The sequence below is a fragment of the Salmo salar genome, chromosome ssa06, assembly GCF_905237065.1.
Source record: "Salmo salar chromosome ssa06, Ssal_v3.1, whole genome shotgun sequence".
In the NCBI taxonomy this organism is placed as follows: Eukaryota; Metazoa; Chordata; class Actinopteri; order Salmoniformes; family Salmonidae; genus Salmo; species Salmo salar.
The window spans coordinates 41,261,113-41,278,243 of record NC_059447.1 but is presented as its reverse complement, the minus strand read 5'-3'; the positions used below and the strand labels follow the sequence as shown (position 1 = coordinate 41,278,243).

The window sequence follows — 17,131 nt, the reverse complement described above, 5'->3', positions numbered from 1 at the left end:
CCCTCACTAACTTTAAGGATAAGCTGTCAGAGCAGCTTACCGATCATTGCACCTGTACATAGCCCACCCAACTACCTCATCCCCATATTGTTATTCATTATTTTGCTCCTTTGCACCCCAGCACATTCATCTTCTGCACATCTATCACTCCAGTTTTTAATTGCTAAATTGTAATTATTTCGCCACTATGGCCTATTTATTGCCTTTCCTCCCTAATCTTACTACTTTTGCACACACTTTATATAGATTTTTCTATTGTGTTATTGACTGTACGTTTGTTTATCCCATGTGTTGTTTGTGTCACACTGCTTTGCTTTATCTTGGCCAGGTCGCAGTTGTAAATGAGAACTTGTTCTTAACTGATCTACCTGGTTAAATAAAGGTGAAATAAAAAATTAAATAACACACAGCGTTGAGATTGCCTGCAATGACAACAAGCTCAGTCCGATGATGCTGTGACACACCGCCCCAGACCATGACGGACCCTCCACCTCGATCCCGCTCCAGAGTACAGGCCTCGGTGTAAAGCTCATTACTTCAACGATAAACGCGAATCCGACCATCACCCCTGGTGACACAAAACCGCGACTCGCCAGTGAAGAGCACTTTTTGCCTGTCCTGTCTGGTCCATAGGCGACGTTGTTGAAGGTGATGTCTGGTGAGGACCTGCCTTAAAAGGCCTCAGTCCAGCCTACCTCAGCCTATTGCGGACAGTCTGAGCACTGATGGAGGGATTGTGCATTACACTCTGGCAGTTGTTGCTCCCATCCTGTACCTGTCCCGCAGGTGTGATGTTCAGATGTACCGATCCTGTGCAGGTGTTGTTACACGTGGTCTGCCACTGCGAGGTTGATCACAGTACGGACATTGCGATTTATTGCCCTGGCCACATCTGTAATCCTCATGCCTCCTTGTAGCATCACACAGATGAGCAGGGACCCTGGGAATCTTTCTTTTGGTGTTTTTCAGTCAATATAAAGACCTCCGATTCGGGTGAGTCGTATTCCTGGTTGTAATGCTGGTGAGTTACCGCCGCTCGGATATCCAAAAGTTCTTCCCGGCTGTACGTAATAACACAAAACAAATCTGGGCTAATAATGTAAGAAATAACACGCATAAAAATATATATATTGCAAAGTTGCCAAGGGGCTAGACTGTAGCTGCTAGTTACCAACACACAAGAGTTAAGTTAAAGCCATACCGTAGAATATAGCTTTCAATGGCTTTGACATACTCTCCTTTGTGGTACAACTGGTCCCCCTCGGCCATGTAAGTAGAAAATGTGCTTTTGGGTCCTTGGTCTCCTTCAATTTCAGACATTTTTGCAACAAAGTCCCATCAGTGGTATCCTAGCAACCAGCCTAACAAGTCTAGAGGAGTCATTCTATGTCGTCACTAGTTACCACAGCCAAAAAGGCATAAAACCCCGCTCATTTATACAATTTATCTTCTTAAAATTGTATTTTTAACCTAACCTTAACCACACTGTTAATCTGTCTAACCTTAATGGCCAAAAAAAGCATACGTTTGTGTTCATGAATTTTTACGATAGACAATTTTGACTTTGTGGCTGTGCTATTTAGTGGAAACTCCGGTAATTTAGAGCGGCCCTGTCTGGACTACAGACATATGAAGGGTGGTGAATGTTGATTACTTTAATCTTATTACCGCCGAACAGTTAAATATATTCATTTTTTTTTACCACCTGCCATCTCTCCAAAACACCACAAACAATTAGTCTGTCTTGAATCCCAAAATATTTAGTTTTTAGTACTTTCTTTGAGCTTGGGGTACACCTCAAAGAATAAGGCCAAAGGAAATCAAATAAATACCAAATACAAACATTGACAAACGGGGCATTTGAAGGGGGAAACAAGAGGCCTACTTTATTTACATGGCTGTTGGATAAAGACTCCATAGTCAAGACTGTTGAGGGCTTCTTGAGAGCAAGTCCAGGATGGGGATGCCTTCCTCTTAAAAGTGCACCAAGAGATCTTAAATAACATTTTTAAAAGAACCTCTACCATCCATAATGTCATAGCAATTGTATAAGCTCTTCTTTTATATTAGCTGCATCATTTACACAGGGCAGTGGAACTCGGGCCTGAATAGCTTAATACCGCTAGGGGCATAGCCCATAGACAACCTACATTATACCAGGGTATACTTTTAAACAGCATGTGCAAAATAAGATGTTAACTCATTTGACAGTTTGCCTAGACACGTTCTAGATAACCCCAATCATAGACTGTATACATTGTGTGCTGTGAGATGGTACTTACTGTACTAGTTGTACTGAGCGGTTGCTCACGTTCAGCATATAAGGGTACACAGCCAGTTAAATATATAGATGTCTACACAGTATCTTATAAAATGGCAAGCACAACCAAATTCATTTCCTGAGTTTGTGCCAAAAGGATGTTGTTCATTGGTGCCCTTTTTCAGTCTTTTCCATAATAGAGGAGCATCCTCATCTCCTGGTAGTGGCTCTGAGACAGCCAATTTACAATAAATACACATTAAAAAAAAAATAAGAAGAAAACAAAATAAGAATACAGTCAAACTATCAACACAAATAAACACTTTACATTCCAGTAAAATGTACAATGTAGCAACCGGTGAATGGCAACATCAAACATAAAACCTGTGGTGAGGAAGCTGACCACAAGATGGCAACAGGCCTGGCATAGTACACCAGCACAGCCATCTTCTGACTGTACTTAAGCAGTAGTTTATGGATTTAACTCTATTTACCCCAGGCTGTTATGGAAAATAATTAACTGTTCATATAACATGATGAAATGGAGACCACTTTCATTAAGCAATCATCCACCGCTGCTAAGTCATCTTTTGGTTGTTGGGTATAAGTAGGCTGCCACACAACATGCAAGTTGTTCAGTTGCCCATGGTATTTTGCACCATTAAATACTGGGCAAGATATGCATGCTTTGAATACTGCTTGCACAGTAGGTCAAGTGTAGGCGGTTAAAGGAGGTTTGTAGGTCCCTAGGTTCTCAGATTTCCCCATCTTGAAGTCACATCTTGGCCTGAGCCTTCAGAAGACCAGATATCTGCACAGTCCCGTTTAAAAGCTCCATTATGAGTCATACTTTTTTGGGCCAACATTGTTTTTATGCAAATTGAATTTCAATGTTTTTATTGTTTGACAAAATGAAACCAAATATCAAAATAGTATTAGTCTTCAATGGATGCTTGCGTCATTCGTTTGTTGTATGTGATTTGACAGCACTATTCGTTCAGGTAATGACAGAGTCCAACTGAGGAACAGCCAGACAAATTAAAAATGAGGGTGGAGTTGGGGGGGGGGGGGGTGAATCCATTTGAATAGAGTCCACGATTGAGCTACTGTATAAGTACTAGGATCCTCCAATTAACCAAACTGAAAGAAGAAATTTCCTGGTCCGGATGCTACAAAACAAAAGTGTAAATTATTCAACAGAATCGTGAATTTATCATCATTATTATTATTTTTTAAATACTGTTTCCTACAGCTGTTTGTATACATACATTGATTAGCTTCGAAACTATAGCCCTGGCCGCCTCCGCCACCAAAGAATGCCTTGAAAATGTTGTTGGCGTCAAAATCTGCTGGGGACAGAAACACATTATGAGGATCAACATCACAGCTGAGGGAAGCAGCCAGTACAATCTCACCACAAATTCACAAAACTAACCATGTAAAATGAATGTGGTAAACACCCATTTAAAGCTCAAATACAAATGGCTGAACCCAGTTGGTGTTTAAATCAAGTAACAGTAATTTAGTCCCTGTTAAAGCTGAAATACGTAAAGGGGGAGGGGGAAAGCGGCACTTTTCGCCCCAGCGCCTTTATTGTTTTGTTGATGAAACAGAGCAGAGGAGCAGCCAGTATCGTAGTAAAAATAAAAATGCCAGTAGATATTCTGCCATTCTATCGTGTGTGAAATGATGTCCCGGGGGCTAAGAGAGACCATTTGTCATTTTTCGCAAACAGACACGGCAGTTTCAGCCCCTTCCCCTCCCATCCTTCCTTGAAAGGGGTTCCCCTGCTGATCTCCAGCCCTCACCTCCCATGTTGCCTGTGTCATCCTCCAGATCGTGACCACTGTCGTAGCGGGATTTCTTCTTAGGGTCAGACAGCACAGTGAACGCCTCGCCCACCTCCTTAAACTTCTTCTCCTCTTCCTTCTGAACCTCAGCACTGGCCGAGCTGTGACGGTCTGAGAGAGAGAGAGAGACAAACCAGGGCCGTCAGTCAGGGGAAATGAGAGAAGGTACAAGAGCGGCTAAGTTAAATGTTTTGTTTCCCCGTTGCATTGAAATACGTCTCCTGACACACTGCTTTTTTTTATATCAGTAAAATAGACTGGATAGTTGAACTGAGAAATGGCCTCTCTTAGCTACCTGGATGGTGCATGAGGGCCCGTTTACGGTAAGCCTTCTTGATCTCGTCCTCTGTGGCGTTCTTGTCCACTCCCAGCACCTTGTAGTAATCTTTCCGCTTGCTTTTCTTCAGCTCCAACTGTGCATTCTTCAGGAGGTGCTTGTGTTCTAAGGAAAGGAGTTAAGAGTGAGACGACAAAGATAGTATTAATAACCAAGAGCAGTTAGGGCGCCGTAACAGCAGGAGGAGCTATACAGTAATTCCACCCCTCAGAGACCGACACCTGAGACATTGCGTCATAACAGGGTGTGGGGGGAGAACAGGAGTGTGAAGCAACAGAACCCAGACAGAGAGGTAGCATGGTAAGCTGGGATGGAGAGAGGGGTGGTCGAGTCACACCAATGAGACAGACATACCTTTTGTTTTCTCTGTCTGGTAGACCTTCTCATAATCCCTCACAGCCTCATCGTACTCCTCCTTGTCCATGTAACTGAACACAGAGATGTATAGAAACAAGCTTGAGGGATCATAACCATATCCGATGAATATCCATACTCTTGCATGCTCTCTAACCACCATCACGGACATATTGCTAGGAAACTAAGGTTGATTGACGTACCACTGTGCTCTCCGTAAATAGGCCTTGATGTAGGTCTCATCCAGCTTAACTGCCTTTGTGCAGTCTTCAATGGCCTGGTCTATTTTTTTCAGCTTTGAAAGGGGAAAAAAAGGAAATAAAAGAGAAAAAGAGTAAGGGGACTGGGGAATGTGCAAGGAAGCGTGCGACAGAAGAAGAAAAAGAAGAGATGCTGGCCTAGTTCTAGATAAAGAAAATGAAGCAAAGTGCGGCGCACTGCTAAAAATACACACAGTAAGAGGGGCCTCACTGTATGAGAGGTGTGTGTGAGTTTGTGGTACGCATCTGTGCACGGGTGAGTGTGAGCGCGCGTGTGAGCGAGAGAGTATGCGGGTGCCCATGCAGAAGGCCACCTTCACAGCCAGTACAGTAGCGCTACATTGGCCCATATGAGTGACTTCCTGGAGGATTTACAATCTAACAGCTACCTGCTGCCAGGAGACATTTTGAACAGAGTTACAGGTATAAGGCACTTTAATATCTGTTTTGCAGAGAATTCAGATGGAATCACAGAATCCAGACATAAAAAAATTCAACAATCAAAAATCTATTTTACTTAGTACGAAATCAACTAAATGTATTGAACTTATTAGAAAATGCATTCATTTGCCCAAGATTATTACGAGACATGCATCAGTGATTGATATTTTCCTTGAACTTTCTGAAGAGGCGACGGCTCAGGAATGCCCGTGCGTGTGCATGCTTGTCTACCACTCTGTGTAGCCGTTTGTGATGATGCTAATGTCATGACAACAGTCTTCTGCTAGATGGAAAGGCTTTCCCAAAAACATACAATGAAATATTAAACACAAAGTAGCCTATGCCTGCCTACCTGGCAGAATGATATCATGGATTATCAATCCAGTGGCCATTTGTTTTACAAACTCTGAAATTACATGAGCACTACAGAAACATCGGAACCAAAAAAGGTCCCTAGCTTGTGCAGTTGAATTAAAAAGGGTAAGTACACCCAAAAACCTACATTTGTTAAATTTTTCACAGACCTCAAAAGTGGTCTCCTGATGTGGTTTAAGCATTGTGTGGACAAAAATAAATACAAATGTGGATGTTATATCAAAAGTGTGATTTGGAGAGCGAAAAACTGAAAAAACTGATTCGGGCAACAACAAAAAATGCACAGATTTTATAGGGACCTACAGGTATCAAATATCAGCTGCCTGGCTGAAAAGGCAAAACAACCACTGTGTAATTGAAAACAGCAATACCTAATTTGCAAGCAAACGGAGAGCCTTCCAATGAAGACTAAGATGATAATAATAATAGGCCGAATCAAACTGGGGACCAAAATGGCAGAAACACCATGGCTGCATAAGACAAGATAACATGGTATGGCAGATGAGGGGTTCTCCTGGTGCTGTGTGTTTGAGCCTCACCTTAGATCCCACGGTGCCCCTGTTACAGAAGAGCTTAGCATTGGTTTTGATGTTGTTGGGGTCTATGGTCAGGGCCTCAGAGTACAGCTCGTAGGCTGCATCATAGTTCCCATCCTTGAAGGCCTTGTTCCCATCCTCCTTCTTGGCTTTGAGTGCTTTGGCATTCTGGGTAGAAAAGAGAGAGCACTTAGCAACCTCTGCAAACGTAAAGTGTGTCAGCAAGCCGGTAGAGGAGACAGAATTGGTTATAGTGTTCTGTGGCTACCTCTTACAAAAGGATGAAGGCAATTTGTCCACATTAGCATAATTATTAGGCAGGTTAGTTGAGCCTAATTGCAGGGCTAGAGTCCTGGTGCAAGGTGGATGGAGTACTCACTCTGCAGGCCAGGCGAGCCTTCTCATGGTCAGGGGCCATGCGCAGGGCCTGGACAAAGAACTGGACGGCCTTGTCAATACAGTCCTCATAGTACAGACAGAGACCACGGACGTACAGGGCATCGCCATTAGTAGCGTCCATCCGCAGGATATCACTGAGAGAGGAAGACAAAGAAACAAGTCTTACATGACAAGATACATTTCCAATTGTGTGCATCAGCTAGGAAAATTGCCTTTATTTAATGGTTTTCCAGACTCCAACAATGTCTTGTTTACCTGGCTACTGACTGGGCTTCTGGGTAACGCCCCAGCATGGCCAGACACTCTGCTTTCAGCACCTTGAACCGATGGCAGGCTGAGGCTGACTCCAAGGCACGGTCCATGCAGAACACAACCTGCACAGTCCAGAGAGAGAAACATTGTCATATCAAATCTAGCACCAATCTACCCAGTCCCCCAAATAAGGAAAACAATTTGCTTGATAAAAAGACAACACGCAACCAACAGCCTACCATCCTGAAGTCATGCTTTTCAAATCCTAGTTCAGCCATCTTTTCATACTCCAGGACAGAATCTGCATTCTTTACCTGAAAATAGATTCAAACTTATGATTTTATGTAAGGAAGCCACTACGCTGCCTGATGTTTTCCTCAATCTAAGCAAAACTCATGGAATATCTGTCACAGTTAACAAAGGATTTCAATTACTGTAGAGCAATTAGCTCTTTACAATGCATTGCTGTTAGGACCTAGTCTGCCAGACAGACTGTCTATCTGACCCACCTCCTGCTGTGCCTGGCTGTTGTCAGGCTCCAGTTCTAGAACCCTGTGGAAACAGCGGCTGGCTGCCATGGCGTTGCCCAGGGACAAGTGGCACTTCCCCTCCCGTAGATGACCCTGTGGGAAAGTTGACTCACAGTTAACAGGCAGAAACACTGACACAGGCAGGGAGGAGACCAACCCACAAACCATGACTCAGCTCTTTCCATTACCTTAACGTTGTACTCATCCAACTGCCAAACGTATTCGCGTATTATGAGATGAGACAAACAGGAAGGTCTGACTAACTTGTCTGCCTAGGAGCTAGCTGGGTATTCAGGGATTGCTACGCCTGGTGGCGGACCCTACCTTCATGAAAGTATCGTCGAGCCGCACTGCCTGCTGGGAGTCCTCCAGCGCCTCTCTGTGCCGGCTCAGCATCATCAGTGTGGCCGCCCGGTTTCCATAGTAACTGGCATTTTTAGGACACATGTCTGTCGAGAACACAGTAAAAAAAATTATTATAATAATCATAATTCTTTTTATTTTTTTTAAATCACTCGCTGTCGTTAACAAGAAGAGATGATCCTCTCACCCACAGAAAACAAAGGCTTTCCCACTCTATAAAGAGGATATCCTTTGCAGTTGATATCACTGATGGAATTCTTACCTATGGCCTTGGTGTAGTAGTTGAATGCTTCAGAGTAATCCTTCTTGATGTAGTAAGCATTACCTTGCTCCTTGAAGCTCTCCGCTTCCCTGGATGACAGAGAAATAAAAGACAGAAAGAGCTTGAGAATGAGGCTATTGATTGACTTTACCCAAGAGAGTTCTGAGTAAAACTGCATAATGACGGGATGTGCATGACTAATTGAGTACTCAAACTGATGTCAAAACTTTTTTTTCCCAAATACTGTTAAACTATTTGGTCAATTTCATCTTGAAGACAATATTACATTTGCTTTGACTCTAAGTGTTCCATTTGTACATGTGCATTTGCGGGACACAACAAAAAAGAAACCAAGCATCACACAGTTCTGCGGAAGATGCAAGTGGAAGGGGGAAAAATAAAGTACTTGTCTTTTGGCCCTAGATTGCAAAATAGTTGGGAAAAGATTTGATGTACCGATTCCATGGCACATGGTGTATGAACTGATACACAAAACGACGTCGGATTTAAAATGTATGTTTTTATTCAAATTATTATAAAAATGTATTGCAACCCCCCAAATGAAATATATAACAACCATCCCAACTGGGCAAATTTCACATCAAAGAGACAGTATCATTAGATAATTTGTATTGGTACTGTCCACATGTAGCTTGTTTTTGGTCGCAGGTCCAGGCATGGCTGAAGAATTGCAACATTTACCTGGAGCTAACTCTGCAAATAGCACTGCTGGGTGATTTGAAAAGTCATAGTCAATCGATCAATAATACTTGGAGCAAAAATCTGTAGAAACTGAAAATAGAAAGGTTCAGAACTTCTGTGAAACATCACAGTTGAAAAATATGGCAAATATATATTTTTTTAATGGATGGCGTTAAGAGACAGATGGGAGGGGTTGATTAGAGCTGAAGGGTGGGGCTAAAAAATAAGATAACACTGTAAAATATAATGTCCGTAAAATGTATATAGGTTCAGAAGTCTTTTGAAACAGCAAAGTTATAAATATATGGCAAATAGAAATCAAACTGGATGGTCTCCAGAGATAGATGGGAGTGGATGAGGGTAGCTGAAGGATGTGATTAAAAACAAACAAAAGATAACTATTGCAAAATACAATGTGTAAGCTGGAAGTAGAAGCCTAACGCTTCGAACACACCGACAGTGTCATTGCGCATAATAGTACGCAGCATCATCTGGATATGTATGCAACAATAGTTCAACATTCACCTTCTGCTACCATTTCTGTCAAGCTGTCTGCGCATACAGATTGACACATAAATTAGATAAAACCAACGTATGCACCACACCGAACGCACTGCAACTGCCTCTGCAATGCAAACTCAGCATTTCATTGGAAATTAATGTAATTGCGGTGTACCAAAATGGTAGGGTTAGGAGAAAATAATAAAAGTAAAATATATTTTAAAAAGATAGATAGATATATACACATACACACAATATTAAAGCTGAGCGACTCCCTAAAAAAAACTGTGGTTAAGGGTTAGGTTTAAAATCTGATTTTAAGAAGCAAAATTGTTGGCTGTGGTAACTAACGTTAGTGATGACCCTACTTTGCAATTAGAAGTGGTTAGGCTATAACCCCCCTAAACATAGACAGGTTCCACACTGAAAATATGCAAAAACATTAGTTTGATTAAGACAAAGAGTATATTTTTATCATAATCATTAAGCCTAGGCCTACTCACCAAACAGATGCCCTGGCCATAATTCATCCACATGTAGTGTTCAATGTAGAATTGTTCATCCATTTAGTAAATTCCAAGGAACAGGCATTAGAAACTAAAAAGTAGACATATTTTGGTTTGTAACCCTGAATTATTGTTTCTCAACTTGCCAAATTGAGCCCTGTTTCAAATTATCACTGAGAATAACGGTTCCAGAGGCGAGATGCAAATCACTTCGCATTATTCTGTTCCATTTTATTCTGTTATATTACATCATGTTTTTTACTATAAAAATAGGTGTCGACTGTGATAAGGGCTCTGGAAATAGTGTCTTGTCTTCTAAATTAACAAAACAAGGCTATGCCATTGCACAGCATAGGCTTCTACACGCAAATTTAGCGGTTAGGATTAGCGTACTTGAAAAAATATAATGTGAGTACTCGGTCAAAAAAGGTCAAATGCCCATCCCTAACAGGTCATACTGTATCATCCACAGATACACAAAATAGACCAAGTAAACTTGAAAAGGGACTTAGAGGAAAACCTCGAGGTGCATTGGCGAGTAATCAATTACTTCATCCCAGCCCGTATCGCAGAATGCAAGGAGGTAGGTTATTGATGATACATGATGATACTGCATATTATACATAACCGCTGACAAGCAAAACAAGAGACAAGGGACAATACTAGGATTAAAGGTCTTCTTTAAATCATAATTAACTTTGGTGGTAGACCAGGGCTAATCTAGGTTTAAAATACAGCCTATCAGATTGCTTCCTGAACACTGCTATTGCTGTTTCCAAACATGTATGCTGGACGAGTTAACCTTGGTGTGGGGGTGGGTGAGGACAGGGAAGGAGCTGCGCAAAATCATCTAAACATAGAAAGAGCCATACCAGCAGGCAGTGAGGGGTCTCATCCAATGGAAATAGAGGACCTGAGAGGTAGTGGCCACTTGGGTATTTTCTGGGTACAGCTCACAAACAGAGCAGCTATCTGAGCTCAGTGGGAAATACACAGAGGCAGATCACCAGGAACCACATGGCAAGACAAGCCAGGGAGATGGCAACTGCCATAGCTTTTTCTTGGAATCTTCCTCATGCTTCAGTTCAGATCACAATCGGAGCAAGAAAGCAGACAATGAAGCGAAACTGAAAATAAAGGCAATTTTCAAGACAATGCCTTGCCCTTGTAATGTTTCATGTTCTTGAGGAAACAGGACAGTTACCACTATCACCTGATCATAACAAATTGGTTGGTTGTTGAACTTGTGGCCCCCACTTTCGCCAAGAGAAAACTTATGACATAATTACTAGAGGTGGGAATACGTTAGCAAGGCCCAACGTCATTTATATATGGATCTGGCTAGGCCAAGTTGACAACCTCGGAAAACATTACCGGAAAAAAAATGGATCACCCTTCAGGCATACCAACAAGACCATGTCAGTCAATAGTAAGTTACCTCATGCAAAGCCTAACTTATAGCTGTCTCGTTCAGGTCATCAAGACCTTAGAACGTTCTGGAATGACGTCACTCAGCGAGGACAATCAGTGAGCAGAGTGGGGCAAGATTTTGGGGACATTTCTGGCTCCTGCGTGGGTACATGGCAATACTAACAACAGTCATCTACGTTAGCTAGCTAAGTAACTAGTTAGCGAAATACATTTGGTAAAAATTATAGAACAAAAACATTAACTATAGGTTGCGACCGTAATAGCTAGCTAGTACAATAGCAAGCTAACGTTAGCTAGCCATAACACACGTTGATGCAAACTTTGTCACAAACTGTGACTAACTTTGTTGGTTAGGTAACATTAACACAACAGATAAAGTCCACTTTATCTTTGTTGGTATGGATTTTAGAAAAAGCGAAAAATGGCTGACGTTAGTTAGCTAACCGGTTAGCAAGGCCTACTTCCCGTGTGACACAAAGCAAAGGCAAACCAACACTAGCCAGACCAAGATTATAATAACATGACAATGGCACGAGAACAATCTTAATTCTAATGTGTAACATTTGTTGTACTTTTTCCGTAACGTACCTCTCCAATTCTTCGTCGCTTAGTATTTCCATTTCAGGATCCATGGTCACATCGCAGTCATCAACCGTCGCCATTTTGCTGGGACTAAGGAGGGGGGGAGGAATCAGTGAGGGGGGGGGTTGATTGACAGCTAGACAAGACGATCGATCACTGAAAGTTAGTCCTGAAAAAAACATTTTTGTTCCACCAGCATCTACTAAGCTAACATATGGAAATGTTTTAAGATGGTCATACCAAGGATCATTTAGATATTTGATTTGGAATTTTAGGACCAATTTAGGTATCAAAAATATATATGAAAATGTTTTTTGATAACATTGAATTTGGCCTTTCTGCTATTAGCCAATAAAAACACAATGGATAACAGATTTATACATGGAAAAACATAGGCCAAAATGAAGTTTGTTTTGAAGTGTCTGTCCTTAAGATATAAGAAAGATCAGGAAACTTTTTTATTTTATTTTTTACACATATTTAACCCATTTTTTTAGGCACTAAACGACTTCCATACATTCTGCCATAAAATGTTTTAATTAACTGGTACCGGGCTACCTTCAGGCGAGTCTTACGTCCTAAATCAAAACAACCGACACGTATGAGTTCGTGAGAGACTCATCTTCATCGTATCAGTGTGTAGCCCAAACTCTTCGGAAGCTACAGACAGAAGTTGGCTGATCGGCCGTACAGTCTCACCTTAATTCCCCCATAGTTTTTGGCCCACCAGGAGTTGGCATTGGCAAGAGAGCAGAAACAGACACCCAGCCAGGGTAAAACAATGTATGATCGGACAGGCTATTTTGTCAGTAAAAATAGAGTAACATTGAAGCTAGCTCGCTCTATTAAAATAAAACATGTTAATAATGTCTTCCATCCTCTGCGGTTGTGACTCAAACCATCGGACGCTAGAGGTCGCAGTTACTAAAGATAGTGAGGGAGACGTTACGTAAGCATTGTAAACAGGAAGTATTTTTGGATAGTGGTGTCTGGAATTTACGGGAGCGGTGTAGTTACATTTTAAAGGTAAAAAGTTTGCAAGGAAATCAAATGTTGAATTGAGTTGTTATCTGGAAGAACATAACAACGGCCATTATCACTTAAATAGAATAGTTAGCTAACTAAATAGATGCTAAACGTTAGCATGTAGCTAGCTAGCAAACGTTAGCTACGGTCATGGTAATATGTTTTGCGTGTGTGTCTGTCTGTCTCTTTTTTTCATGCTAGCTGCAGAGACAAGACTGTCATCTGACTTGTTATTCAATTACAGAGTTGCCAAGAGACTGATCATCATCATGGGCAAGAGTTGTAAAGTGGTGGTGTGTGGTCTGGCTGCCGTTGGCAAGACTGCTGTTCTGGAGCAACTGCTGTATGCCAATCATATTGCGGGTAAACAATTCATTTGTAGGACCTAGGTAGATCAAGAACAATGTTGATGTTTTGACTACACAGATCCTCTGGTCCCATTGATATCCCAAAATGCTCCCCTCTTTCCCCCCTAGGCTCAGAGCCCATGGAGACCCTGGAGGATATCTATATTGGCTCCATAGAAACGGACCGTGGCACTCGAGAGCAAGTGCGCTTCTACGACACCCGGGGTCTTCGTGATGGTCTGGAGTTCCCTCGCCACTACTTCTCCTTTGCAGACGGTTTTGTCCTGGTCTACAGCATCGACAGTAAGGAGTCCTTCAAACGCATGGAGGCCCTGAAGAAAGACATTGACCGCTTCCGTGATAAGAAAGAGGTAAGGACTTTCATCGATTTCAATGGTAGTTGTAAAGCACAGTGTGTGTAGGCTAGTTAAATAACAGCGCAGACTTCAGGACAAAACAGACCCTGCTAATGAACGGCCGTCCTATCGCCTCTGACTGCAGACCATAAGTGGTAGGGTTAGGAGAAAATAATAAAGTAAAATATATTTTAAAAGGATGTCCTAAAGTTCTTATCTACCCACCACACTTTACTTGCTGATATCCAGGTGATGTGAGGCTGTGCTAAATGGATGAGATGATCTGTCCACAGGTGACCATAGTGGTGCTGGGCAACAAGCTGGACATGCAGGAGCAGAGGAGCGTGGACTCTGAGGTGGCCCAGCACTGGGCCAAGACAGAAAAGGTGCGTCTGTGGGAGGTGTCTGTGGCAGACCGGAGGACCCTCATCGAGCCATTTGTCCACCTGGCCAGCAAGATGACCCAGCCCCAGAGCAAATCATCCTTCCCCCTCAGCCGCAATAAGAACAAGGGGAGTGGCTCTGTCGATAGCTGAGGGAGCAGGGGGATGGAAGCAGGAGGGAGCAAGGGTTGATGAAGAATGAGAAAGATTTCAGGAGACAGGGAGTGAAAGAGTAGGAGAGGAGAAACGCAGTAGGCTAATTATTAGCCTATTACAAATACAGGCAATTTTTGGTCTGAATGAATGTACACCGACTGAATCAGAAACCAATGGTTTCATGGAGATTTTGACTGATATTTAGACTAATATTTTACCATTTAGACTGATCTTTGACGACAAGTAAATGACATCAAAAGTAACACATGGAAAATCAAGAGGGTTGTTTGTATCATGGAGGATACATAAGGGATTATATTACTGTTAGTTAATCAGGAGATTTGTTACACTACTGGCATGCCATCTACTCAGATGAAATATGGAAACTATTTTAGCATGTATAATCTGCATTTTATTTTAAGTTACAGTACATGAAACAAATCCATATTTTGAAGAATTAAAAAAACATTCCTCTATTCTTTTAGAGATGTCAGAAAACATGTTACTGCCTTTTGAGATCACTATGAGTTTTAAAATGACATTATTGTCTAAAGATTTTAATTGTTGTGACAGACTAGCAGTCTTATGTGATGTCTCTTGGTGAGCAGGGTGTTTGATGAGCTTCCTGCCTGCTGGACAGGCCCTGATGTGGCGACTGAGAGAGAGAGGCTTGCCTTGACTGTTATATCTATGGAGCTCTTGACCACAGCCTAAGCATGCTGAATTATCTGTACTTTATCAGAAATTCCTTACTGTCCTTGAAAACCATGGGGCGTCCTTGATCTTTGTTACTGAGCCGTTAAACACAATGTTGGTCAGATGAAATGCAAATGTATTTCATTTTCAAATTATTTATCTGACTGAAGCCCTTTAATGCCATATCAGGGTCCATAGTTATTGTGCAACATTTCATGTGTGTGTCACTGAACAAGAAAGATGCATTGGTCTAGTTTGGATGTAGTTTTTTGCTTTGTGACTATTCACAGATCTTTATATTTGTATTATGTTTTGACATTGTGAATTTGCGTCTTTATGTCTGTATTATTGAAGTGCATATTATTTTCATGATAAATATTGGGGGCATTTATACTGATGCAATATACAGCACAGTATTCATCTTTTAAAATGTTCTGGAGACTGGATAATCATTTGCATGCCGTGTAAACAAATTAAAAGATTCCCTCTGCATCTAAGTTGAGGCTGTTGTGAATATCTTTGATTTGCATGATTTATGAAGTAATTAAACATAATACAAACATTTTAATATCTTTATTAAAATATTCCTACATTGCGCTGCCATCGCCACAGATCATCTCAGTGAGCTAGGATAAAGATCTACAGAGATCTCTAAACTTTGCTCAAATCCATCCAAACTCTGCCTCCATGTCAGAAATGTTATTTATTTATATTTATTTCACCTTTATTTAACCAGGTAGGCAAGTTGGGAACAAGTTCTCATTTACAATTGCGACCTGGCCAAGATAAAGCAAGCAGTTTGACACATACAACAACACAGAGTTACACATGGAGTAAAACAAACATACAGTCAATAATAGTAAAAAAAATAAGTCTATATACAAAGTGAGCAAATGAGGTGAGATAAAGGAGGTAAAGGCAAAAAAGGCCATGGTGGCGAAGTAAATACAATATAGCAAGTAAAACACTGGAATGGTAGATTTGCAGTGGAAGAAAGTAGAAATAGAAATAATGGGGTGCAAAGGAGCAAAATAAATAAATACAGTAGGGGAAGAGGTAGTTGTTTGGGCTAAATTATAGATGGGCTATGCACATGTGCAGTAATCTGTGAGCTGCTCTGACAGCTGGTGCTTAAAGCTAGTGAGGGAGATAAGTGTTTCCAGTTTTAGAGATTTTTGTAGTTCGTTCCAGTCATTGGCAGCTGAGAACTGGAAGGAGAGGCGGCAGAAGGAGGAATTGGCTTTGGGGGTGACCAGAGAGATATACCTGCTGGAGCGCGTGCTACAGGTGGGTGCTGCTATGGTGACCAGCGAGCTGAGATTTACCTAGCAGGGTCTTGTAGATGACCTGAAGCCGGTGGGTTTGGCGACGAGTATAAATGTCGAGGATCGGTAGGATGGTCAGTTTTACGAGGGTATGTTTGGCAGCATGAGTGAAAGATGCTTTGTTGCGAAATAGGAAGCCAATTCTAGATTTATCTTTGGATTGGAGATGTTTGATGTGAGTCTGGAAGGAGAGTTTACAGTCTAACCAGACACCTAGGTATTTGTAGTTGTCCACATATTCTAAGTCAGAACCGTCCAGAGTAGTGATGCTGGACGGGCGGGCAGGTGCAGGCAGCGATCGGTTGAAGAGCATGCATTTAGTTTTACTTGTATTTAAGAGCAGTTGGAGGCCACAGAAGGAGAGTTGTATGGCATTGAAGCTCGTCTGGAGGGTAGTTAACACAGTGTCCAAAGAAGGGCCAGAAGTATACAGAATGGTGTCGTCTGCGTAGAGGTGGATCAGAGACTCACCAGCAGCAAGAGCGACATCATTGATGTATACAGACAAAAGAGTCGGCCCAAGAATTGAACCCTGTGGCACCCCCATAGAGACTGCCAGAGGCCCGGACAACAGGCCCTCCGATTTGACACACTAAACTCTATCGGAGAAGTAGTTGGTGAACCAGGCGAGGCAATCATTTGAGAAACAAAGGCTATTGAGTCTGCCGATGAGGATGTGGTGATTGACAGAGTCGAAAGCCTTGGCCAGGTCAATGAATACGGCAGCAAAGTATTGTTTCTTATCGATGGCGGTTAAGATATCGTTTAGGACCTTGAGCGTGGCTGAGGTGCACCCATGACCAGCTCTGAAACCAGATTGCATAGCGGAGAAGGTGCGGTGGGATTCGAAATGGTCGGTAATCTGTTTGTTGACTGGGCTTTCAAAGACCTTAGAAAGGCA

The 17,131-nt window shown here is 41.9% G+C and overlaps 2 protein-coding genes across 6 annotated transcripts; one reads left to right on the top strand and one right to left on the bottom strand.

Moving 5' to 3' along the window:
* Positions 1-1,859: 1,859 nt before the first annotated feature.
* LOC106607285 (dnaJ homolog subfamily C member 7) lies at positions 1,860-12,052 on the bottom strand. 2 transcript variants are annotated; one of them, XM_014204095.2, is made up of 14 exons: positions 11,948-12,052; positions 8,220-8,308; positions 7,919-8,043; positions 7,574-7,687; positions 7,304-7,378; positions 7,068-7,186; positions 6,793-6,946; positions 6,417-6,581; positions 5,005-5,096; positions 4,802-4,875; positions 4,406-4,552; positions 4,069-4,221; positions 3,529-3,609; positions 1,860-3,429 (listed from the first exon to the last, which is right to left on the bottom strand). In XM_014204095.2, exons 1-14 carry the CDS (start codon positions 12,019-12,021, stop codon positions 3,392-3,394), a joined length of 1,500 nt encoding a protein of 499 aa, XP_014059570.1. In that variant the 5' UTR covers positions 12,022-12,052; the 3' UTR covers positions 1,860-3,391. The 2 variants fall into 2 exon arrangements, with proteins under 2 accessions (XP_014059570.1, XP_014059571.1); XM_014204096.2 differs by having other exon boundaries at positions 3,529-3,606; positions 11,948-12,038.
* LOC106607286 (NF-kappa-B inhibitor-interacting Ras-like protein 2) lies at positions 11,334-15,402 on the top strand. Of its 4 annotated transcripts, none has more exons than XM_014204100.2 (4): positions 11,334-11,357; positions 13,212-13,330; positions 13,444-13,685; positions 13,964-15,402. In XM_014204100.2, the coding sequence occupies exons 2-4, from the start codon at positions 13,237-13,239 to the stop codon at positions 14,204-14,206; spliced, it is 579 nt and encodes a 192-aa protein (XP_014059575.1). In that variant the 5' UTR covers positions 11,334-11,357; positions 13,212-13,236; the 3' UTR covers positions 14,207-15,402. The 4 variants fall into 4 exon arrangements, with proteins under 4 accessions (XP_014059575.1, XP_014059574.1, XP_014059573.1 ...); XM_014204099.2 differs by lacking the exon at positions 11,334-11,357 and adding an exon at positions 11,479-11,500; XM_014204098.2 differs by lacking the exon at positions 11,334-11,357 and adding an exon at positions 11,484-11,504.
* The last annotated feature ends 1,729 nt before the right edge of the window (positions 15,403-17,131 follow it).

What these genes read in the sequence shown, in the direction of transcription:
- LOC106607285 (XM_014204095.2), bottom strand. Translation starts at nt 12,021, where the DNA reads ATGGCGACGGTTGATGACTGCGATGTGACCATGGATCCTGAAATGGAA. An exon ending in AGCGACGAAGAATTGGAGAG is followed by an intron (nt 8,309 to 11,947) that starts GTACGTTACGGA and finishes TCTGTCATCCAG; the next exon opens with GGAAGCGGAGAGCTTCAAGG. An exon ending in AAAAGCATGACTTCAGGATG is followed by an intron (nt 7,187 to 7,303) that starts GTAGGCTGTTGG and finishes TGGACTGTGCAG; the next exon opens with GTTGTGTTCTGCATGGACCG.
- LOC106607286 (XM_014204100.2), top strand. Translation starts at nt 13,237, where the DNA reads ATGGGCAAGAGTTGTAAAGTGGTGGTGTGTGGTCTGGCTGCCGTTGGC. An exon ending in GTATGCCAATCATATTGCGG is followed by an intron (nt 13,331 to 13,443) that starts GTAAACAATTCA and finishes TTTCCCCCCTAG; the next exon opens with GCTCAGAGCCCATGGAGACC. An exon ending in GCTTCCGTGATAAGAAAGAG is followed by an intron (nt 13,686 to 13,963) that starts GTAAGGACTTTC and finishes ATCTGTCCACAG; the next exon opens with GTGACCATAGTGGTGCTGGG.